This window comes from Notolepis coatsorum (assembly GCF_963971535.1).
Source record: "Notolepis coatsorum genome assembly, chromosome: 19".
Classification (NCBI taxonomy): domain Eukaryota; kingdom Metazoa; phylum Chordata; class Actinopteri; order Aulopiformes; family Paralepididae; genus Notolepis; species Notolepis coatsorum.
The window spans coordinates 24,451,383-24,476,228 of record NC_140183.1 but is presented as its reverse complement, the minus strand read 5'-3'; the positions used below and the strand labels follow the sequence as shown (position 1 = coordinate 24,476,228).

Here is a 24,846-nt window from a genome sequence, read left to right as displayed (position 1 = left end):
CGACCGGAAGTATTTGTGATGCTTTTCTGCTTGTGTAACTTAGTCCGGTTCTATGTTTGTTGGTGTCTGTAGATTGTTGGTGAACAACTAACTTTAGGTTAGTTTTAACGTTAGCTAGCAGCAGGGATGGATGCCTTTGTGCAAATGCAGGCAGCTACAGTCTGGCACTCGAGGTGGAAGAGATGCTGAATTTAGAGAGAGAGCTCGTCAAAGCCGGATATATCCCTGTGGCTGTGGTGTGGTTGTAGGCACGAAAATGCAGCTCGAACTACCTGTTATATTAAATTAATTGATTGCTGTTTAACTTGTCCGTGTCCAGTCCTTTCGATTAGCCCCACCGTTCATTGTAAACAATGATGCATGTAATTATATTAACGTTACTGTGTTGTTGTAGCTATGTTAATAGGATAACCACCGGTTAATTCGCGGTTTTTTATTAGTTTGTCATGACAAACCAATTACATAATCCAACATATGTGTAAAGAAACAACATATTCCAGTTAACGGTATATTCTTTTAATGATTCGTTACGGCAAAATCAATACTTCCATTTGTATAAATTAGGTTAACTCGAGGATAGTATTCCTCCCTGCAGGACCAATATTATTCGATGACAGCCCCGCCCCCATTCGCTAACCAACCAATCACTGCTACGCAACATCAACGCAAGGTTGTTCAGATTAGATTTTGGGGAGAGGTACGCAACATCCTCACAACACACTCTACAACACCCTCTGCAACATGTTGCGTTGAAGTCGTGCTGATGTTGTGTTGCAGTTGCGTTGCAGTTGCTGTAGCATGTAGAGGCCTTAAGGAGTAGAAAGTTTTGCGACATCCACTTTTTGACAGCAAGCAGGCAGGCCTCAATATTTTGTAATTGGGAGGAATCATTTGGCTTAATAGGTATATATAATTGGGTGTCATCAGCGTAAAAATGAAAGTTTATGCCAAATTTGCGTATGATATTGCCGAGGGGTAGCATGTAAATCGAAAATAGCAAAGGGCCCAGGACAGAGCCTTGTGGGACACCACATTGCACTGGGAGGGTCTCAGATGTTAAATCATTATAGACCACGCAGTGTGTTCTATCAGTTAAATAAGATTTAAACCAAGCAAGTGCGTGACCCCGAATGCCAACATGATTCTCAAGCCGACCTAGAAGAATCGAATGATCGATAGTGTCAAAAGCTGCACTGAGATCAAGTAATAAGAGCACAGAAGTTAGGTTTGAGTCAAGAGAGAGCAGTAAGTAAGTCCAATCTCTAAAGCCAGATTGAAAAGATTCATTAAGATTATTGTTTGATAAATGGTCAGTAAGTTGTGTTGCGACAATCATTTTTTTTTTTTTTTATCAAATTTTTTTTATTTGCGACAATCCGTTCTAACACTTTGGATAGGAACGGAAGATTGGAGTCTGTAATTTCTCAAGATTAGAGGGTCGAGGTTCGGTTTGGTAGTGGTTTAATGACGGCTGATTTAAAGGCCAGGGGCACCACGCCAGTAGACAAGGAGGTGTTGAAGATATTGAGTAGGGCAGGGCCTAGAGTTGGGAAGAGCTTTTTGATGAGAGTTGCTGGAAGAGGGTCAAACAGACAGGTTGAGGGTTTAGCCGCACCAACCAGTTTAGAGAGGGCACTAAGTGAGACGTTTTCAAGGCAGCATAGTGAATGGCTGGATTCAAAGTCAGGGGGAAGGCCCATCAGAGGTTGGGAGGGACTCTGATTGTTGAGTAAGCCAACAATTTTTTTATCTCTTATGAGATACATTTTCTTGGTAAAGAATTTAATGAATTCGTTAGCCGAGAACGCATGGTTTAGGGCAGTTGGTTGTTTCCGAGTAAGTTTTGCAAACAGAAACTTTGAGTTGTTTTTGTTTTCATTAATGAGCCTGGGAAAATATGAGGTTTTGGCAAGTGAGAGTGCCTTTTTGTAGTTACGTAAACTATCATTCCAGGCAAGGCGGAATACTTCGAGTTTGGTCGAACGCCATTTATGTTCAAGTTTGCGACAAGCCTTTTTAAAGGAGCGAGTTTCCTCCGTAAACCAGGGAGTTTGTTTTTGTGGAGCACGTTTAATTTTAGGCTTAACACTTTGAATGCCCAAACAGAGATATCTCGGGTTTACCCCCCGCGGGTTGAATGCCCATAACGAGAATATTTTTTTAATTCTTTTATTAGCGATCTGAATTCATATTGCATAAAGCGAGTCTACCGTTGGTAAATCAGCCACCCCAGGCGCTCAGATGTGAAAAAAGCGCCCCCTATCATCTCCCAGATGGTAATTCACCCTTTTGGATTGGACTCAATGAAAATACATGAGAAAAAAAAACGGAATCCACGTTTTACTTCTCACGCAAGTAACCGGCGCCGATCAGCTTCATGCTGGACCCTCAGCACAGCGTGGTTACTGTGTTTTACAGTATACGCGTGGGATCAATAAAATGATTGATTTTTGGAAAGGCGATCAGGAATTGGAATAATCCATTTGGATACCATCTGATCTCAGGTAAGGAATCTATTTTACCAGTCTTGGGATGATCAGACCCGTTTTCACGGAGATATAAGCTTTTCCCATATGTGTCCCCCAGGCTGTTTGACTGTGCGAGCGGTCAGGAACTAGGAGAATCGATTTTCAGCGCGCGGCACCAGCGTGCATGCGTACACATATACTATCGATAATCTAGCGTTTATTTGAAAACTATTCATAAATAGGCAGAAAAATGACCGTTCTAGAATATTACAGTACATCAGCATTTATCAGGGATTCTTTTTATTTATTTTTTAAACAAGGGCTTTTCAAAATGTTAGAAAACGGAAATGAACCGATAAAAAAACTATCCGCTTCGACAATGTTGACTGGAAAATGAGTCTTTGATAAGCGACGGGCAGATTAGACACACATTTAAAACATAGATTAGGCGATATTAACGTTAACATTGGAGTGGATGGTGGGCATTCAAGCACTAAATGAGCGCCCCCTGCTGGGCACTGAAAGTGTTAAGGGGAGCGGCAATGTCGAGCGTGCTATGAAGGGCGGCGTTAAGTTTGTCTGTAAAGAGATCAAGGGGGCCAGAGTAAGAGAGGAAGGGAGAGAGGGTGTCTGGTAGGCAGTTAACTAGAATTGGGACAGTTGAGGCGTTAATACGACGGCTCATGTACGATTCTACACTGTCTGGGCGAGAAACCGTCAAATCAATTTGAAATTTGATGAGGTAGTGGTCTGAGAGAGCAGGAACATACGGGGAAACGGTCAAATCTGACACAGTGAGACCGCGGGCTAGGACTAGGTCAAGGGTGTTCCCACCACTGTGTGCGGGTTGGTCAACGATTTGAATGAGACCGACAGAGTCAATGATGTCGGTAAAAGCCTTATTTAGGGGATCTAGAGTTTTGTTGGAATGAATGTTAAAATCACCAACAATTCAAATGTTATCTGAGCGAGTAACAAGCTCAGAGATGAAAGAGGAAAACTCATCTAGGAAGAGGGTGTAAGGGCCTGGGGGGCGGTAAAGGACAGCCATTACAAAGGATGCAGTGGAGGTAGGAATCAGACCGCCACACTTTCTGTTGGGGGGAGAGGGACGCAACAGGAGCACCTCAAACGAGGAAAACTTAGTTTGTAAAGTTGTGCTTAGAGTCGTAAATTAGAGCAACTCCGCCTCCTTTCTTGGAGGTGCGTGCGATATGGGAGCTACTAAAATTAGGGGGTGAAGCCTCGTTTAAGGGCAGAAAGTCATTAGGTTTAAGCCATGTCTCAGTGAGGCCCAATAAGTCGAGACTATGGTCTGTTATCAGTTCATTTACCAAAAGTGCTTTGGTTGGCAGAGAGCGAATGTTGATAAGGCCAACCTTCACGCACTCTGTATATATATATTTTTGTATCCACTTTTTCTCCCATTTTCTATATTTTCTCCCATCCCAATTTCGTAACATCCAATTCAACCCTCCCCTGTCACGAACGATGTTTCTTGCCTCCCACAAGCCGGCTGCAATGTGGACTAAGTCATACATAGCACAAGTCCCCTCCGGTATATTTTGGCTATATCGCGATACACGATATATATCGCGATATTTTTACATTTCCTCTAAAAAAATGCTTGATTTAACCCTTTGATGCATACAGTCACGCCAATATGGTGATTATAATAAGTCCCTGCAACATATGTTTGCATTATTAAACCATGAAGATGCTTTAAAAAATAATTGAATGAAAATGTACTAAGAGTAGTCTACTGACACACTAATAAAAAAAATTATTTACATCTAAGACAATTTATATAAAAACTCTTGGGTGCCTAACCACGCCATACAACCGGCCGACCACTTCTTCATCCACCGCAAGGACAGATCAGCATTGTCCGGCAAACAACGTGGAGGAGGTATTGCCTTCATGTTTAACAACAATTGGAGCGATCCAGCTAACGTGAAGGAATTATCGAACCACTGCTGCCCAGACCTGGAATATATAACCATCAAGTGTCGTCCTTTCTTCCTCCCGAGGGAGTTAACGGCGATCATCCTTGTAGGAGTGTACATTCCACCGCAAGCCAGCAATAGTGCCGCGCTCTCCAGGCTCCACGACGAGGTAAACAAACTCCAGGCAGCGAACGTTAATGCCGCCATCATAGTGGTGGGTGATTTCAATAGCGCCAATCTGAGAAAGGTATTACCTGACTTCTATCAGCATGTGACTTGTAACACCAGAGGCGGTAACATCCTAGATCACTGTTACACGCAATTCAAGGGTGGATACAAGGCTCATTCTGCTAGTGGCTTTGGTAAGTCAGATCACGCGTCCATTTTCCTTTCACCAAAGTACAAACAGAGAATCAAAAGCACTCCCGTAGTCTCGCGAGAGGTGCAGAAATGGGATTGGACGTCAGAGGAGACGCTCCAGGCTGCGTTTGACTGCACAGACTGGAGCGTGTTCCGCGACACAGATAACATTCATGTCTACACGGAGACAGTGCTGGACTATGTTCGTACTTTGGTGGAAGAAACAATCCCCACTACCACAATGAGAGTTTACCCAAATCAAAAACCCTGGGTAGACAAATCCGTCCGTGAAGCTGAGAGCGCGCACCAAAGCATACAACGACGGCCTAGTGGCAGGCAACATGAATGACCACAAGGTGGCGCGATACAACGTAAGGAGGACAGTGACAGAGGCCAAACGGCGCTACAAGGATGAAATTGAACTCCAGTTTGAACAGGCTGACTCTAGAGCTATGTGGCAGGGGCTCAAAACGATGACAGACTACAAAGGCGCCTCCCTCAAACTGAACAGTGACATCTCCTTAGCAAATGACCTCAATACCTTCTATGCGAGGTTTGATGCTGGTAATAACAACACCAGCCCACAAGCCACGGCAATGGGGGGGGGGGGGGGTCTGCTGCTGATGGAGACTCAGTGTTCAGGGTAACAGAGCATGAGGTGAGGCGGACCTTTAAAAAAGTGAATATCAGGAAGGCAGCAGGTCCGGACGGCACCCCCCCGGCCGCGTCCTAAAAGTCTGTGCCGACCAACTGGCCCCGGTATTCACTGACATATTTAACCTGTCCTTAGAACAGGCTGTCATCCCCACCTGCCTGAAGAAGTCCACTATTATCCCTGTACCCAAAAAATCCAAGCCTGCTTGCCTCAACGACTACCGCCCTGTAGCTCTCACCTCCATAGCCATGAAGTGCTTTGAGAAGCTAGTAAAGGGCTACATCTGCTCCTCCCTCCCCATCAACATGGACCCCCTGTAATTTGCATACCGCCCCAACAGGTCCACGGAGGACGCCATAGCCCATGTGCTGCACACAGCAGCATCACACCTGGACAAGAGGCAGGGGAACTATGTGAGAATGCTATTCATCGACTACAGCTCGGCATTCAATACCATAGTCCCCTCCATACTCATAGCCAAGCTCAGGGACCTGGGCTTGAACTATGACCTCTGCCAGTGGGTCTTGGACTTCCTGACGGGCAGACCCCAGGTGGTGAGAGCAGGCAACTGCACCTCCTCATCCATCACCCTCAACATAGGGGCCCCCCAGGGCTGTGTTCTGAGTCCCCTCCTCTACTCCCTGTACACACACACGACTGTGTGGCTCAGCGGAGTAGCAATACAATCATCAAATTTGCTGACGACACAGTGGTGGTGGGCCTGATCTCTGCCAACGACGAGAGGGCCTACCTGGAAGAGGTCAAGGTCCTGGCGGGATGGTGCCAGGAAAACAGCCTCTCCCTGAACGTCAGCAAAACAAAGGAGATAATTGTGGACTTCAGGAGGTCGGGGGTCAAGGACTACAGCCCCCTCAGCATCGACGGGGCACCGGTTGAGAGAGTGAACAGTTTCAAGTACCTCGGAGCCCACATATCCGAGGACTTGACATGGACCACACACATTGACAGTGTTGTGAAGAAGGCACGACAACGCCTCTACTTCCTCAGGCGCCTAAGGAAGTTCCAAGTCAGTCAGAAGATCCTTAAGAACTTCTACTCATGTACAATAGAGAGCATCCTGACTGGCAACATCACCTCCTGGTTTGGGAATAGCACTGCACAAGACCGTAGCAGACTACAAAGAGTGACACGTGCAGCCGAACGCACAATTGGAGGGGGGCTTCCCACCCTCCAGAACATTTACAACAAGCGGTGCAGGGGTGAGGCTAAGAGAATCATCAAGGACTCCAGCCACCCGAACAACTGCCTCTTTGAACTGCTGCGGTCAGGCAAGCGATACCGGAGTCTTAAGGCGAGCACAGAAAGACTCAGAAGAAGCTTCTATCCCCAGGCCATCAGGCTGCTCAGTGAACAATAAACACTATGCAACAACCATCAAATGCACACAGCACACACACCCACACACTCACTTAAACAAACACACTGCAGCACCCACTCTCCACACTTTAGATCACCTAAACACACTTTACACTTTATATTTATTGGTAAAGGATTTGCACTACAACTCGTACACCTTACTGTAAATTGTACCTAAATTGTACCTCATCCCATTTCTGCTCTGCACTATATAGTATTGTATATTAGTACATTGCATAGTATATTGTATATTGTATGGTAACTCAGTTACTTCTATTCAGCATCGAACATTGTACATATGTCTATACTGAACACTTTACTTCTATTTTACATGCTATACTATTTTATTTCATACTTATCTTGTCTAGCACAGTCTCTGGAGCGTAACAGTAAGAAGCATTTTGTATAAAAGTATTCTGTACTTCTGTATGACAACTATTAAAGAAACTTGAAACTTGACTCTCCAGACTAGAAGACTTCGCTTGAGGCTCCTTAGAAAAGCCTGAAGTGTCCGAGACGTCTAAAGCTGACTGTTTTCCTGACTCAAGTTCAAGGACACGACTCTCTAACCGAGTTAACATTTCTAGGAGAGAGGGACAGACCGAACACAGAGACATGCTTACCCAGGTGGCGGTGGTAGACCGGGAAAAAATTTAAATAAGAAGTGCTATGGATCAACTGCTAAAGGCTACGTGTATGAAGCCAATTGAAGGTTTAGCTAAAGAGCTCAAACCAGTAGGTCGAGCTAGCCGGGGTAAGCCTGGAAGCTAGCGGACTAGGATAGTATAGTTGACAAGCTAACAAGGCAAGACCAGAAAATGCAGATACAAAAGAGTGGCCTGCTGGAGGAGGGCAAGTAAGAGGCAGTAGATACTCAAATGCACTCGGTTGCCTCCTGGAAAACTCCAAGTCTTTGTCTGTCTTAGTCGGTCGCCGGCGTTTCGCCGGCGCTTGGATAAACTACACTTAAATCCCTAATGAATATTGTGCCACACCTGTAGGGGGCTGGCCTCTGACTGGACTAATTAGCACAGGCTGCTCAAGTCAATCCCTATGGGGTGAACTGAGCTGATTGATTCAGAGAGAACAACCACCAAAATAATACACAATGGGTACTGACTTACTTAACACAGCTAGATCACAAGTGTAGTCAGCTCAGCTTTAGTGCAAAGCTTCTGAGGGAGGCACGTATCCACAATGCAATTGCAGAGTACCCAGTAGTTATTGATATGTCCAATCATTAGGTCATCGTGCAGTGGGTGAGCTATTCACAGGGGTAGTAAGGTGGCCTGGTGGCTAGAGGGCTTGTCCTGTAGCCAGAAGGTGGCTAGAGGGCTTGTCCTGTAGCCAGAAGGTCGCCGGTTTGATGCTTGTGACAGCCAAGTTTTCTTGAGCCTGAACCCTAAAATGCTGCAATTCACTAACCTTATTCGCTGACCCCTCTATAGTGAAATGCCTACATGTCTGTAGGTCTTGGATGGACATGATAAGTAATACGTGACTAATTACACTATGTAACATGGTAATGGAGTGCTGTGAACATGCTTTATTTTTGTTTACTTTTTGTTTACTCATGTCAGGTGGAGAAGATCCGTCAGGTGAAGGTCCAGTCTCTGTACCGACAGGTGGAGAAGCTCCACCAGAACCTCACCAAGCTGGACAGCACCATCACCACCGTGACACAAGTCCTGCAGGAGGGCGGTACCCTGGACCTGATCCTGGCCCGGGAGCGCATGCTGTCCCAGGTCCAAGAGCTGAAGGCCCTCAGAGGAGGACTGCTGCTACCTCAGGAAGATGACGGGATCGTGCTGACTGCCCCTGACCAGGCTCTGCTGCAGGCCATCCAGACCATGGGCCTCATCAGCAGCAGGGCCTACGCTCCACTCACTAAGGCCCAGGGAGAAGGCTTGAGACGGGGTCTGCTGGGCAAGACCGCCTCCTTCACTGTAGTGGGATATGACCACGAGGGAGAAGCCATGGTCTCCGGGGGAGACGAGGTGTCTGCTCTTCTCGTGGCTCCTAATGGAACCCTGCTGAACGCAGAGGTGTGCGACCATCAGAGTGGCTCCTATACCGTCAGCTACCTCCCCAACACAGATGGAGAACACCTCCTGTCTGTGCTGATCTGCAACCGGCACATCGAAGGAAGCCCTTTCAAGGTCCTGATCAAGTTCGGCCGCGACTACGGCACCATCGGCCAGGCGGTGGCTTCATTTGGGAGCGAGGGAGGTAAAGACGGCCAGCTGTGTCGTCCCTGGGGCGTGTGCGTGGACAGGCAGGGCTTTGTGATCGTGGCCGACAGGAGCAACAACAGGATTCAGGTCTTTACTTCGGGCGGCTCCTTTCACCACAAGTTCGGCACGCTGGGTTCGCAGCCGGGCCAATTTGACCGGCCTGCCGGCGTGGCCTGCGATGGCCAGAGGAGGATTCTCGTAGCGGATAAGGACAACCACCGTGTCCAGATCTTCACCTTCGAAGGCCTGTTCCTCCTCACGTTCGGGGAGAAGGGAAGTAAGAACGGCCAGTTCAACTACCCCTGGGATGTAGCCGTCAGCTCAGAGGGTAAGATCCTAGTGTCAGACACTCGGAATCATCGCATCCAGCTCTTCGGTCCTGAAGGGCAGTTTCTTAATAAATATGGGTTTGAAGGAGCCCTCTGGAAGAACTTTGATTCTCCTAGAGGTGTGGCCTTCAACCAAGATGGCCACCTAGTGGTGACCGACTTCAACAATCACCGACTGCTGGTCATCCGGCCCGACTGCCAAGCGGCTCACTTCCTCGGGTCCGAGGGCGCGGGCAACGGGCTGTTCCTACGGCCACAAGGCGTGGCGGTGGACAGGGAGGGCCGCATCATCGTGGCCGACTCTCGCAACCACAGGATCCAGGTTTTTGAGCCCAACGGCAACTTCTTACGTGAGTTTGGGACGCAGGGAGGCGGCTTTGGGCAGATGGACCGTCCGTCAAGCGTAGCCGTCACCCCCGACGGGATGATCGTGGCGGTGGACTTTGGTAACAACCGAGTCCTGCTTTTCTAGTTCACATACTGGAAATTAAATAACGCAGTTAGACTGGAAGATTTTGAAGCACATCAGGTGAAAATGGTGAATTTGAGGATCTTTAAAAGTTATATTGAGTCTACTTGTTGTACTATCAGCACAGTTAAAAGGGCCTGGTTATTTCTTCAGCCCAGTAACCGTTGCTCCTGATGTGTGTCCAGGAATCTGGTTTGCTGATCTTCTCAGGGAATTTCTCCTCTTTTTGAACTATTTGCTCTTGTGCCAGCATACCTACCTCATCCAGCTTTGTACAAATCAGTATTTAGTACACAGTATCTTTTAGCAGAGCCTGCATGCAGTGATATTTCCAAACACAAAGTCTACCTCAGTGATTTCTATAAAGGTGAATCAGAAAGACAAGTTGAAATATAAGTCATATTTGATTAGATAAGTTACCTCTGTGCACATGAAGCCATATGCAGTAAATCACTATAGGCGTGTTGGTGTAAAACAATATGTAATGAAATTACAAACACTACAGTCAGCTCCATGCAGTAATGAAATTACAGTCACTACAGTCAGCTCCATGCAGTAATGAAATTACAGTCACTACAGTCAGCTCCATGCAGTAATGAAATTACAGTCACTACAGTCAACTCCATGCAGTAATGAAATTACAGTCAGCTCCATACAGTAATGAAATTACAGTCACTACAGTCAGCTCCATGCAGTAATGAAATTACAGTCACTACAGTCAGCTCCATGCAGTAATGAAATTGCAATCACTACAGTCAGCTCCATGCAGTAATGAAATTGCAATCACTACAGTCAGCTCCATGCAGTAATGAAATTACAGTCACTACAGTCAACTCCATGCAGTAATGAAATTACAGTCACTACAGTCAACTCCATGCAGTAATGAAATTACAGTCACTACAGTCAACTCCATGCAGTAATGAAATTACAGTCACTACAGTCAGATCCATGCAGTAATGAAATTACAGTCACTAGTCAGCTCCATGCAGTAATGAAATTACAGTCACTACAGTCAGCTCCATGCAGTAATGAAATTGCAATCACTACAGTCAGCTCCATGCAGTAATTAAATTACAGTCACTACAGTCAACTCCATGCAGTAATGAAATTACAGTCACTACAGTCAGCTCCATGCAGTAATGAAATTACAGTCACTACAGTCAGCTCCATGCAGTAATGAAATTACAGTCACTACAGTCAGATCCATGCAGTAATGAAATTACAGTCACTACAGTCAACTCCATGCTGTAATGAAATTACAGTCACTACAGTCAGCTCCATGCAGTAATGAAATTACAATCACTACAGTCAGCTCCATGCAGTAATGAAATTACAGTCACTACAGTCGGCTCCATGCAGTAATGAAATTACAGTCACTACAGTCAACTCCATGCAGTAATGAAATTACAGTCAGCTCCATGCAGTAATGAAATTACAATCACTACAGTCAGCTCCATGCAGTAATGCCGTCTCCATACCTCTCAACAACTTGTTACCTCATGACCGCTGTATCTCTGAACTGCAGTCGCTCAACCAGAGAAGATCCTTGTGCACAGATGGATTTAGTCCAAATCAGTCTGCAGTCTACTTGTATTTATTGATAGTCTTATGAGGCTCTATTGTTGTCATGTGAGAAATACCTGTCTGCACAAATGTTTATATCAGAAGCTACACTCACTTCCTGTGTGTTCGTGGTCGAATGAATTACCATTGTTTTTTATTTTTTTTATTATTATTATTATTTTATCTACAAAAATACAAGACAAACAAACATAAAAACGGACATGGAAATAAGATGGAGGCGCAAAGGAGGATAAGGGGAAAGCAACGCCATACTATACATTAAAAACCAGTGTTCCCACCAGTCACAGTGAAGGAGAAGGAGACACATTCTCACCAGGAAAAGTAGGACTTAGGGGCACATTTGGAACACCGAAACTAGTATTTGTTGTCCTTCAGATATTCAAGGTAATAAACACTTGATTATTGCATGTGACTACAGCCAGAAACAGTGTACAGCTTAGGGCTGGGAAATTAATCAAGTTTGTCGATTTTGTCTTCCCACGATCATGAAAACAAGATAGAGATAAAATTATTCTTGTGCCGCATGCCGTGTTGCTCTCATTTTGTCTTTTGTAGTGCAGTGCACCCTTCCTTCACAGCGGTGCACTACACCCCTTCCCCCAGGCCCAACAGTAGTTTCAGCTTGTGTTGAGAGGGAGGAGGGAGCCATGGCGCGTTTAGTAACTTGTAGAAGATTTGGTTGAGAAGGTAAAAAAAATTCCTTGTTGTAGTCATGTGACGTTCTCAAATCAATGCGTAATCGTGTTTAATAATTGTGATTTCAATATCAATCAAAATAATTGGATAAGCATGAGATTGGTTCACATCACTATTCACTATCAATTGACAGTGTAGCAGCACACAGAACCTCAAGGTATTTTATATACAAGTACTGTACTGTATATTCAGTCAGCCTATCACAGATGACATCTTGTGATGTCACTGGTTTTTCAACAGATTTTTGGCTTTTCTTTATTTTATTTATTTATTTAAAATGGGGACAGTACATATTGATGAACATTTTCATGTAAATATGCCAGATTATAGCCGGAGGCTAATTTCCATCTGTAGTCCCTTTGCAGGTTGATGTTAAAAACTAAAGAAAAGTTGGATGCGTTAGTTGGTTGGATGTCTTAGTTGAAAGGCAGTTGGATGTGTTAGTTGGTTGGATGTCTTAGTTGAAAGACAGTTGGATGTGTTAGTTGGTTGGATGTCTTAGTTGAAAGACAGTTGGATGTGTTAGTTGGTTGGATGTCTTAGTTGAAAGGCAGTTGGATTCCAATAACACACAGTTGGATGTGTTAGTTGGTTGGATGCACTTCCGAGCTGCTTCCACATGGAGGCAATTTCTCTTTTTTGTTGTTGTGGGAACTACTTTTTCTGGCGGATGGTTTTCAATAAATCTTCAATTAATGTGTGTTTATTGTATAGCAATAAGGTTGGATGAATGTGGCAGTTGTATAAAAGCATTACACCACTTGCAGTCGTGATTTGTGAACAATAAACCATGCCTAGGGGGGTCTAACGACCCTCGGCTGCACCTCGGGCCTAACGACCACCCCTAGGCATGGTTTATTGTTCACAAACCACTCCTGCACGTTATGTAATGCTTAAATAACAACTGCCGTAGTGTATGACATGTATGTATGCATGTACGAGGAAAAAATGCCTAAGTCACGACATTGTTAAAAGTCACCTTATTTTGTTACGCAATGGTTGTTGTTTTTGTAATTTTGCAAACTTGTTGATACACCCTGTGGAACTTACTTTCAAAATATAAATTAAAAACTTGTACACATGGGTGCCCTCGTGGCGCACCACGTTAGTGCATCGCACACCTACGCCACGCGGCCATCCCGGGTTCGCTTCCCGCTCCCGGTGACATTTGTCGCATGTCTTCCCCGCCTCTTCTCACGTTCATCCTCTCCTCATCCGTCAGTCATGTCTGACCATGAAAAGCAATAAATGCAAAAAACTTTATCTAAAACATTTAAATAAAAAAACTTGTACACATTTGCTGGAAAATTAGTTTTTTCTTCTTTTACTAAAATCTTGAAAAAGTACTTAGGCAATTATCGTATGAGGCTAACGATATATATATATATATATATATATATATATATATATATATAAAGAAAAAATATATATATGTATATATTTTTTTTTAAACAGAATTATATTTGATCTGGAAACAAACTAGTTTGCATTGCATGTTCTATTCTATATTCTAAATAGTTTAATCTTGACTTGATGAATTTATCTTTGTATTTAGGTATATTAACACTTTCAGAGCCCTTGCTTAACCTTGATTTACCGGTTGAATGCCCACCATCCACTTCAATGTTAGCGTTAAAAACGCCTAATCTGTTTTAAATTATGGCTATGTGTCTAATCTGCCCGTCGCTTATCAATGACTCGTTTTCCAGTCAACATTGTCGAAGCGGATTGTTTTTTTATCGGTTCATTTTCGTTTTATAGCATTTTAAAAAGCCCTCGTTTAAGGAAAATATAAAGATTCCATGATAAAAGACATTTACTGGAATATTCTAGAATACACAAAAACATTGTAATTTTTCTGCCTATTTATGAATAGTTTTCAAATAAACGCTAGATTATCGATAGTATGTGTACGTATGCACGCTAGAGACGCGAGCTGAAAAATCTATTCTCTGATTTCCTCATTAGCGATCGCGCACACAGACACACATAGGGCAAACGCTGAGATCTCAGCGAATACAACTCTGATTATCCCAAGACTGGTCAAATAGATTCCTTACCTCAGATCAGATGTTCTCCAAAAAGATCATTCCAATTCCTGATCGCCATTCCAAATATCGATCACTTATTGATTGAGTATTGGCTACTGTGAAGTCCCGCGATGACTTCCATGTTGAGCAGACAGCTTGCCAGCTCAAGGAGCCAGCTGGCTCCGCCTCTACATATCAACTGATCCCAGGTCAGTCTAAGCGACTGACCTGCAGTTACACAGGGATAGACGATAGGGGGCGCTTTTTTCCATTCTGAGCTGCTGGAGGAGCTGCTGTACCAAGGGGAGACTCGGTTGATGAAATATGAAATCAGATCGCTAATAAACAAATAAAACGATATTTCGTCGTGGGCACTCAGTGGGGGGCCTAATAAAACGAGTTATGTCGTCCGTGGCACTGAAAGTGTTAAAGAAAAAGTAATGAGTGAAGTCACTGGCAAAATGTCTGATGTCCTCTGCTAACTTTAAACCACATATTCTCTACTCCATCAAGCTAGCTATGAGATTCATGCAAGCTATGAGATTCATGCAGACAGTGCTGAGTCTCCCAAGAGTATTGTAAACAATGACTGAGTATTATGAATGAGTTGTATGTAAACAATGGAGTAAGAGCGCACTCTGCTGGACAAACTGTGATGACACCATTTCTAAATTTCCCCAAGCCTTTTTCTCTGTATTAAGTTGTGAGGCCAATATCGACCGATTAAATCATTGTAGTAGAGATAAACATTGCACAACAGGCCAGAGACACAAAGTCAATGAGCAATCAAACACCTTACGTCTCATATGTACTGTAAATAAAATTTATTTTTCCCACATTTCAGTGTGTATGTGTGTGCGAGCGTGTAATATACTGTAGTGTTGTGCATCGGGGGGGGGGGGGGGGGGGGGGGCAGGCGACGATTACAGGGCTGAGAGAGGGAGGCTCATTTGCGCTGGACTTGTGTGAAAGTTGAGGGCATCTGGATAGGTTGGATAGGCTGGATAGGTTGGAAGGACTGAACCGGTTTCTTCCTCGTGTCGGGGGAGGGGGCTTGCAGGGAGGGGGGGAGGAGCTGGTTCCTTTTGATTATCTGCAGGGCCAGTTGTGTGTTCCCTGGACAGAAGAGAGAGAGACAGAGGAGAGGGGAGGGGAGAGACAGACGGAGAGAGACAGATGGGGGAGAAAGAAAGGGTCATCACTTACTAAAGGTCATGACCCCCGAGTCATACTCCAAGTGAGCTGTTTCTAATGACAGAGGTTATCACAGTATTCCATCTATGCAGGACACATAGCTCTACTCTTTCAGGGCTGGCAGTAGCCTAATGATTAAAGAGAAGTAGACTGGCTCCAATTCCTGGCCTGGCTAGGCCTGGCTATGGTAATGTAGTGTAAACTAGCACCATAGTACAAAAACAAAGCAGAAACAAACAATATTTGTCCTTCGTCTCCAACAGACCAACATTTTAAATTTGTCCTTGTTAGTATAATTAGCATTCTCCATTGAAAACGAGGGGCACAGCTGGATGCAAGCCTACCACTAGTTGTGCCCCTTGGGTTTCAAGGAGGAATACCAATGATGCTGGCATGCGTTAGGTAAACGAATGCATCGACATTTAACACTTTGAGTGCCACTCACGAGATTTCTCAGTTTTTTTTTATAGGTGGTTGCGTGCCACTCACGAGATTTCTCGGATTTTTTTTTTTGCGATCTGAAAAATTATTGCATCACCCGAGCCTACCCGAGTATAGCCGAGGGGCGCCGGCGATCACTGTGGAAAAAAGCGCCCCCTGTCGTCTCCCAGATGACATAAGTGATTTTGGAATGGACTCAATGAAAATGAAGGGGGAAAAAATCCGGTACTCCACATTTTCCAGTTCACTGATCCAGCCGGGGTTACCAGAGTTCATTCTGGAGCCTCAGAGCCCCGCGGATCATGGAGTTCTACTGTATCGCGTTGGATCCATACACGTATCGATTTTTTCGAATGGTGATCAGGAATTGGAATATACCAGTTGGATACCATCTGATGTCAGGTAAGGACTCCATGTTATCAGTGGTAGGATAATCAGAGTAAGTTTGATGAAGTTATAAGCTGTTTTGTGAAATGTCTTCTTTCGGTTTCACTGTAAAACTCTGTGGAAATCAACGGAGCGATTATCAGTGCGCGGCCGTAATGTGCTTGCGTGCACGTATAATATTGATCATCTAGCGTTTATTTGAAAACGATTCATAAAAAGGCCGATGAATATCAACGTTGTGGAATATTCCACTAAAAGACGATTTTCATAGAATGCTCCAGAATTAGCTGTTTTTTATATCAAAACGGGGGCTTTTCTAACTGCTCTGAAACGGAAACGACGCGATAAAAAAACAATCTGCCTTCACAGCACTGACTGGAAAATAGTCTTTGATAATGCGATGGGCAGATTAGACACATAGCCATAATTTAAAACATAGATTAGGCGATATTAACGTTAACATTGGCGCCGATGGTGGCATTCAAGCGGTAAAACGGAAAACCAGGCGTGGCGCTGAAAGTGTTAATGGTAAACTGAGGCATTATTGCATATACCTTTAATGGTATATGAGGACTATTGCATAGACTTTTAATGGGAGAAAGATAAGTAAAATTCTAAATGTGTATTCCTAATGTTCAGTCTTTTCTCCTCTGTACACTGCATTGGAAGATGGATTCTCACGTGATCTCACACAGCCAGCTGCCGTGCAAGGTTAATATAATGTTAGTATGATTCATTTAAATAACTGAAAACAATTAAAAAGAAGTGTTTAAACCCGAGCGTTCCCTCAGGACTCACCATTCTGCAGCTCTAGGTAGACCCCCAGCAGAATGGCTTCTGGAGGAATCTCCTTTGTGTTCACCATGGAGGCGGCCTGGGGAAGACACCACACACACATCAGCTGGCTGCTGGAGGGCTGAACTGGTGTTAATGTTAAAGGGGACATGTACTATAAATGTCATTTTTCAGTCTCTAGCATTGTATTATAGTAATAGGAGTTCGTATCAATGTGTTTTAGTGTCTAAATACCATATTGGCGGATTGCTCTGATTCAGCTCAGATCATTTCCTTCTCCAGTAAATTAGGCCATCCTGATTTGAAGGCCTGAATGACATTACTCAGGTTCTGGGTAGCAGACAGTGATGTGATTGGCTCTGTGGTTGTAGCTAATGCCCGCCCACAATCTACCTAGAGTCCTAGACTGACTGTACACAGCGAGTGGAAACCACTTCCTCATACTCTGCGTGCACTCTGGAGGGAGAGAGAGAGAGAGATAGAGAGCATTCAGGAGCACTTGGGGGGGGGGGGGGGACCTGCCGCGCGGAGGGCGCATTAGTACAGAGTCACTTTGACTATGCTGCCACCTCCTGGTTCAGTGGCGCTCCACAGGTCCTGAAAAATAAACTTCAGACAGCTCAAAACAAATTAATTAGAGTAGTCCTTAAACTACCTCCACGCACTCACCTAGGGCCAACTTTCTTTAGGCAACTAAACTGGCTTCCGGTCAATAAAAGGGTAATTCACATCAAATTAGGTCTCACACACAAGATAGTTCAAAATACAGGTCCGAAATATCTATCTAATTATTTTAATCGATTCCGTGACAATCATTCATACTCTACTAGAAGGAGCAGTACGGATTTTATTCTGCCAAGATTTAACTCCCTAATGGGCACAAATACATTTTTATATTCTGCAGCACTGGAGTGGAACAAGCTTCCAGTGGCCCTGAAAAACATCGAAGAGGGGGGAAGTTTTAGACGTGCCACAAAGAAATGGCTAGCCAGTGAAGCATAGAATAGCCATAGGAAGGAGAGGGTTGCTATTATGTTTTATTCTGTTTTTTATTATGATGCTCTATGTTTTATTATGATGCTCTATGTTTTATTATGATGCTCTATGTTTTTATTATGATGCTCTGTTTTAGTATGTTTTATTATGATGCTCTATGTTTTATGATGTCTGTCCATGTCCAAAATCAGGGACCATGATGGAAATAAGTGCTTGCACTTTCTCATGTTTTTATCCCTTGGATGCTGTCTTTTACTCCACAATAAAAATCAATCAATCAATCAATCAATCAATCAATCAGGTCCGTGCAACACACACCTCCGAACGGGAGAGTGATAGAAAGAAAAAAACACAAGCTGTCGCGCAGCACACCGAGAGGCAGAGGGAAAAAGAATCTCCCTCTCCCTCTCTCCCCCTCCCTATCGCTCTCTCTCTGTCTACCAGTCGCAGACTGTGTGGACTGACTGTCACTCAAAGTGCTTATGGGCGGAGCCAGGCCATAACAGCCTGAAATCTTGAAGCTGAAAAATGATAGTTTTGAGTACTTGATTAGAAATATAAAACAATAAATGTTTTGGAAAATAAAACGTACAGATGTCTTCAATACACTCACAGGAATTGTGTAAAGTTTCCCAAATAGTGCTAGGAATAGCAGTACATGTCCCCTTTAACCCTTCCCCCACGGTACGCAGTAGTCATGGGCAAAACACAACACACTTGCTATTCGATAGTCACTGGGAACTATTTGACTACCACCAAAAATGATCAATAAACTACTGAAAATGTCTTGGCAGCATCACTACATATTTACCCTGAAGGATCTATGAACCAAGATTCTCCCCTCACGTCCCCCACGCCGATTAACTCTTTCTTAGCGGTCAACTCTCTCTCAACGGTTAACTCTCTCTCAACTAACCTAAACGGTTCACCAAACATTTGTTTCACTCAAACAAACACATTTAGCTCACAAAATCTTTGTATCTGCTGAAAAAAAAAAAAAGTGCACAGATCACTAAATGTATCAACTTATAATACGAGTTTCACGTTAGCATTTCCTGGATGACCGTGTGACCAGCTGGGTGATAGCAACTCAGATTCAGATTTTGACCAGAGACTCAGAATTTGAGGAGGCACAGAGAAGCCCCCCCCTTCAGTTAAAGATTGTGAAAAAGGTGCTCTGGTGACAAGTTATGCACAAATATCAATCTGTATAGTCAAAGGCACGCCTCCAAGAAGTGTGTGTGTGTGTGTTGGTAGTACCTGATGCAACATGTGTGTATGTTGGTTGTACCTGATGCAACATGTGTGTGTGTGTTGGTAGTAGGGCTGTACCGAATGCTTCGAAGCTTCGATCATAATGTTGACATTCAAATTCTAAATCAACATTCACATTTTTTATTTTTTTTTATTAAAAAAAAATTTGAGTAGAGCCTAACCAAAAATATTTGAGTCGAGCCTGACCAATAATATTAGTATTAGGGATTAGGGAGTAAAAAACTCCCAGTATCAATATATCGAACGATATTCATTTAGCCTCATACGATAATTGCTTAAGAAATGTTTTGGCCAAATTGAGATTTTTGCCTAACTGTACTCTACTCACACTGCTGCATCGCCCTGGCTTAGTGCCTATGTCCTCAGCCAATCAGAATGCTTGTTACGTTAAAAAATCCCCATCTGCCTAACTCACTCGTGTGACTTGTGCATTTTAACGTTACATACACAGATGGCGATTGCATGACTTAGGCAAGTATAACAACTGCCTTAGTGTATGACATGTATGTATGTACGAGGAAAAAATGCCTAAGTCACGACATTTTGTTAACACTTTGATCGCCGGGGTTAAATTCATAATTTACCATCCCTCGCCAGCCCTATTTAACATGGAGAAGTTCCCCTTCTTTGCAGGGCTATAACTTTTTAAATTGTATTGCTAAATTGACATTACTATGGCCCATTCAACGTCCTATATCTATTGTTCAGGGTGTAGCAACGTTATACCTTTTCATTCATATATTCATACTAAAATACGGTCTAAAGTATAAGTATGTTTTTATCGTTTTCTGCAGCTTTCTCCAGAACTTGATTTATAGCCCTAAATGCATTATATTGATGATCAAATACAGTTTGGTAGGAATCTGTGCGAGATAAAAAATTTCAACTGGACGTGCTTCTAGGAGTTACTACGTATGATCTGATGTTGACCGGATGGGGGGGGGGTCGTTTATAATTCCGTGGGCAACGTTATATCATTCATCTAGTGTGGGTGATATGATCATTAGAGCAGTTAGTATCGAAGACATTAAAAAAGAACGCTGAAACTCACCGTAGCTTCCTCGCGACGTTGGGAGATGAGCGTGGAACAGAAATTTTTCTATTATGGGATGTCGAAATATCCGATCCATTTCCAGGTTGTATAATAGTATATACGTCCAAATCATGTTGTTTATCGAGTTATTTGCAACCGATCGACATCCATTGTGTCAAGATGGAGTCCTGCTAATGATAGCGAGTGCCCGGACGAAATATGGGTGAGCGCCACTTCATCCGCATCACTTCCTGTTTGGGCGAGCGGCCGATCGGCCACCAGATGGCGCTCTTGAACCGTTGGAGAATTGAGAGGGGCTCACCAGTACATATAATGTCTCTGGGGGAGAAATATGATTTCGATCACAGATTTTTGAAATATTGATATCAAAGACGCTGTCCAGTGTCTTCGGCAGAATAAGCATGGCGGGGAAAGACGCTGAACAGCGTCTCCGGCGATTAAAGTGTTAAAAGTCACCTTATTTATGGTTGTTGTGTTTTTGTAATTTTGCAAACTTGTTGATACACCTTGTGGAACTTACTTTCAAAATATAAATTAAAAACTCGTACACATGGGTGCCCTCGTGGCGCACCACGCTAGTGCATCGCACACCTACGCCACGCGGCCATCCCGGGTTCGCTTCCCGCTCCCGGTGACATTTGTTGCATGTCTTCCCCGCCTCTTCTCACGTTCATCCTCTCCTCATCTGTCAGTCATGACTGACCATGAAAAGCAATAAATGCTAAAAAAATAAATCTAAAAATAAAAAAACGTGTACACATTTGCTGGACATTTTGTTTTTTCTTCTTTTACTAAAATCTTGAAAAATTACTTAGGCAATTATCGTATGAGGCTAACGATATATATATAATATAAAGAAAAAATATATATACATGTATCTGTATATAATTTTTTTTAAATAGACAAACGGAATTATATTTGATCTGGAAACAAACTAGTTTGCATTGCATGTTCTATATTCTAAATTTAGGTAACATAAGGTATATTAACACTTTGGTCGCCAAAGACGCCGTACCACGTCTTTGAGATCAATATTTCAAAAATCTGTCCAACGGTTCACGAGCGCCATCTGGTGGCCGATCGCTCAAACCGGAAACGGAAGCTGGTGCTCATTCCAATTCGGTCCGATCACTCGCTAATAGTAGCGGGACTCAAGCTAGACACAATGGATAGCAATCCGTTACTAATAACTCGATAAACATGATTTGGACGTATATACTATTATACAACCTGGAGATTGATCGCATATTTCAACATCCCATAATAGGAATATTTCTGCTCCACGCTCATCGCCCAACGCTACGAGGAAGCTACGGTTAGTTTCAGCGTTATTTTTTAACGTGTTCGATACAAACTGCTCTAATGATCATATCACCCACACTAGATGAATCATCCAACGTTGGCCACGGAATTATAAACGACCCCCCCCAGCCCCATCCGGTCAACATCAGATGATAAGTAGTAACTTCTAGAAGCACGTCCATTTGACATTTTTTTTCTCGCGCAGATTGCTATCAAACTGTATTTGATCATCAATATAATGCATTTAGGGCTATAAATCACGTTCTGGAGAATGCTGCAGAAAACGATAAAAACATACTTATACTTTAGACCGTATTTTAGTATGAATATGTGAATGAAAAAGTATAACGTTGCTACACCCTGAACAAAGAAGGGGAACTTCTCCATAGACAACTAGAGCTGGCGTGGGATGGTTTATTATGAATATAAGCCTTGCGACCAAAATGTTAAAGAAAAAGCTACGTAATGAGTGAAGTCACTGGCAAAATGTCTGATGTCCTCTGCCAACTTTAAACCACATATTCTCTACTCCATAACCTAATGATTAAAGAGAAGTAGACCAATTTATTATTATTTTCTTTTAATCATTTATTTTTTCTATCCGTTTAAACCAGTGTTTCTCAAAGTGGGGGGCGCGCCCCCCAGGGGGGCGCAGAGGCATGACAGGGGGGGCCTTGAGATTTATAAAAAAAAGATATATATAATTGGAATACAGAAAATTTCACTAAAGTGCTATCTGTTGCAGCTGCACTGTTCTCCATGAAAATACCATATTTGGATAAGTTTGACCATTTCTCAAAATCTGAAAATCATTATTTAATAAAACACAGAAAAGGATCACCAAGTTACTCTGGATAAAAAAAAACTTTACAGACAACATTGAGACAAAGCTTCCTGACACATCTCCATCCAAACTCATGGAAGAACTCTTTGAAATCTCATCTGATACCACCTAGAGAGCTAGTTTCAGAGTGTGGTGCTGAGTACCAAGTATCTCATGATGCAGCAGTTAAGGTGTTGATACCATTCAGCACCACATACAGTATCTGTGTGAAGCTGGCTTTTCATCCATGACCGCTCTGAAAACAAAATATAGGGCCAATTTGAAAGGTCACGATATTGGTGTCATTTCAATAAATTTAAACATGGCCCATTTCATGACTATTTTGTTGGGGCGAGGGGGCCCAAAATATTTTGGTCCGCCAAAGGGGGGCCCGACAGAAAAAGTTTGAGAAGCACTGGTTTAAACCAATGGGGGTTTGGCTACACTAATATTATACATAAGACGTCACCATCACTTTCATACCAACCGTGCCCTTATTGGATTGTTGATTAAACTGATGAGTTATATTCATTAAAGAGTTGATTTAATCAAAGAAAAAGACTAATTTAATCAGATTAATCACTTTAGTAAATTTTTTTTTTTTTTTTTTTATAGACATTCGAAGCTTCGTTCGAATACTTCAATCAAAGCTTCGAATGTTAAAAAATGACATTCGGTACAGCCCTAGTTGGTAGTACCTGATGCAACATGTGTGTGTGTGTTGGTAGTACCTGACGCAACATGTGTGTGTGTGTGTGTGTGTGTGTTGGTAGTACCTGATGCAGGCACTTGCGAGCCTTCTCGTACTCGCTCCTCAAGCAGTAAGCACTGCCCAGGTTGAACAGCATCATGGCGCGGGCTGAGCTCACTGTACTGGGATAACACAGAGGAGTCTGCTTCCCTGCTGCAACACACAGAAAGAACCAGAAATACTAAATAAAAGCAAAAGACTTCATAGCATTCTCGTGAAATGTTTTGCTTTACAATATCATGGCACACTCAGTGCCACACAGCTCATTGGTTGTCATTTAATGATAGTCATCTGTCATTTGATTAGTCACCGGTTGCTAGTGAGCAAGATGTCTACAATGAATAACATTTAATATGTCATTCAGTCCACCGAGTCTACACCACAATATAATGCAGCAGTTTGTGGTTAATTTATCTACTAGAGCGAGGACTGTAATGTTTGGTAGCTAACATTAGCTCTAGGGATGGGTATCGTTAGGATTTTATCGATACTACTACTCTTATCGATACTGCTTAACGGTTCGGTACTTTATCGATACTCTTATCGGTTCTTTTTGATTATTTGCAAGAAAAAAAACAATTAATTAAGAACAGAATCGACATTGCTTTATTATTCTTTTATATAACTATATAAATATAAATAAATATTATTTCTTCAGCAGCAACAGCAGCAGCAATGTTTTAAATGTGTCTGATTTATAGACTTTTCATAATTAACAACAAATGTAAGATAAAAAAGTTGGAGTCATACAATACTATTTTGATTGACAGTCGATCTGCCAATTACATCACACCGCTTGCACCCACCTCTTCTTCTTACCACCAATCGGAAGCTCTCGTTCGTTTATTTACTTCCGGATTGTCAGCCATTATTCTACTCGGAGCTCTCAGCTCAGGCTAATAACGTTAGCTCCCCGCCAGCCACATTGACAAGTACCAGCACTTATACATTACTGGCAAATGTCTTGTTGCACAACAAGCGTTGTCCGCATCAACTTTAGTAAAATAGACCCAGACTTTTGAACGTTTCGTTCTGTCCGCCATGATGAGAGCAGAGCTGTCTGTACTCTGTAGCCTACAACAGCACCCGTGTGTGTGTGTGAGTGAGTGTGTTTGTGTAAGAGCACAGCACAGCCCGCTCCTCCTCGCGCAGGCAGAGAGAGACCGAGGGAGGAGAGATATAGAAAACGGCCAACAAGATTAGTTTGAGACGTTTAAATTCCTTTAAAAAAAAAAATCCATAATTTCTCGAGTACCGATAGCAGTACCGATGACGTCGGAGCTTATAAATACTCCGGTCTTTTCTAATATAGTACCGGTTCCCATTTAGAACCGGGGTCCGTGGGTCATCCCTAATTAGCTCTAATTATGGATGTCCCGATCCGATCACGTGATTTTCCGAAGATCGTGATTGACAAAAAATAAATAAAAATAAATTGACATAAATAAAAAAAAAAGGTAAAAAAATAAAATTAAATTCTTTGATCGGATCGGGAAATATAGGTATCGGTAGATACTCAAAATCACATGATCGGGATCGGATCGGGAGCAAAAAAACGTGATCAGGACATCCCTAGCTCTAATGTTAAATTACTAATGTTAGCGGCTAAAGCTCATGCTAGCCAATGGGTAAAGCAGATGTTGCATTAAGACTTTATGTGGCTTCATGTGCTGGTACATA

The 24,846-nt window shown here is 43.0% G+C and overlaps 2 protein-coding genes across 2 annotated transcripts in view; one reads left to right on the top strand and one right to left on the bottom strand.

Moving 5' to 3' along the window:
- LOC311246787 (E3 ubiquitin-protein ligase TRIM71-like) overlaps positions 1-9,841 on the top strand; it is a gene marked incomplete at both ends in the record, with an annotated part of 46,658 nt that extends 36,817 nt beyond the window's left edge. Inside the window, one exon of the mRNA XM_084337036.1 lies at positions 8,387-9,841. Coding sequence (XP_084193162.1) covers positions 8,387-9,841 — 1,455 coding nt within the window. The remainder of the gene's footprint in view (positions 1-8,386) is intronic.
- Positions 9,842-15,067: 5,226 nt separating this feature from the next.
- Positions 15,068-24,846, bottom strand: part of cnot10 (CCR4-NOT transcription complex, subunit 10) — a 53,261-nt gene continuing 43,482 nt past the window's right edge. Inside the window, exons 17-19 of the mRNA XM_084335748.1 lie at positions 23,192-23,319; positions 16,969-17,044; positions 15,068-15,264 (exon numbers count right to left, since the gene is read on the bottom strand). Coding sequence (XP_084191874.1) covers positions 15,095-15,264; positions 16,969-17,044; positions 23,192-23,319 — 374 coding nt within the window. The 3' untranslated portion in view covers positions 15,068-15,094. The remainder of the gene's footprint in view (positions 15,265-16,968; positions 17,045-23,191; positions 23,320-24,846) is intronic.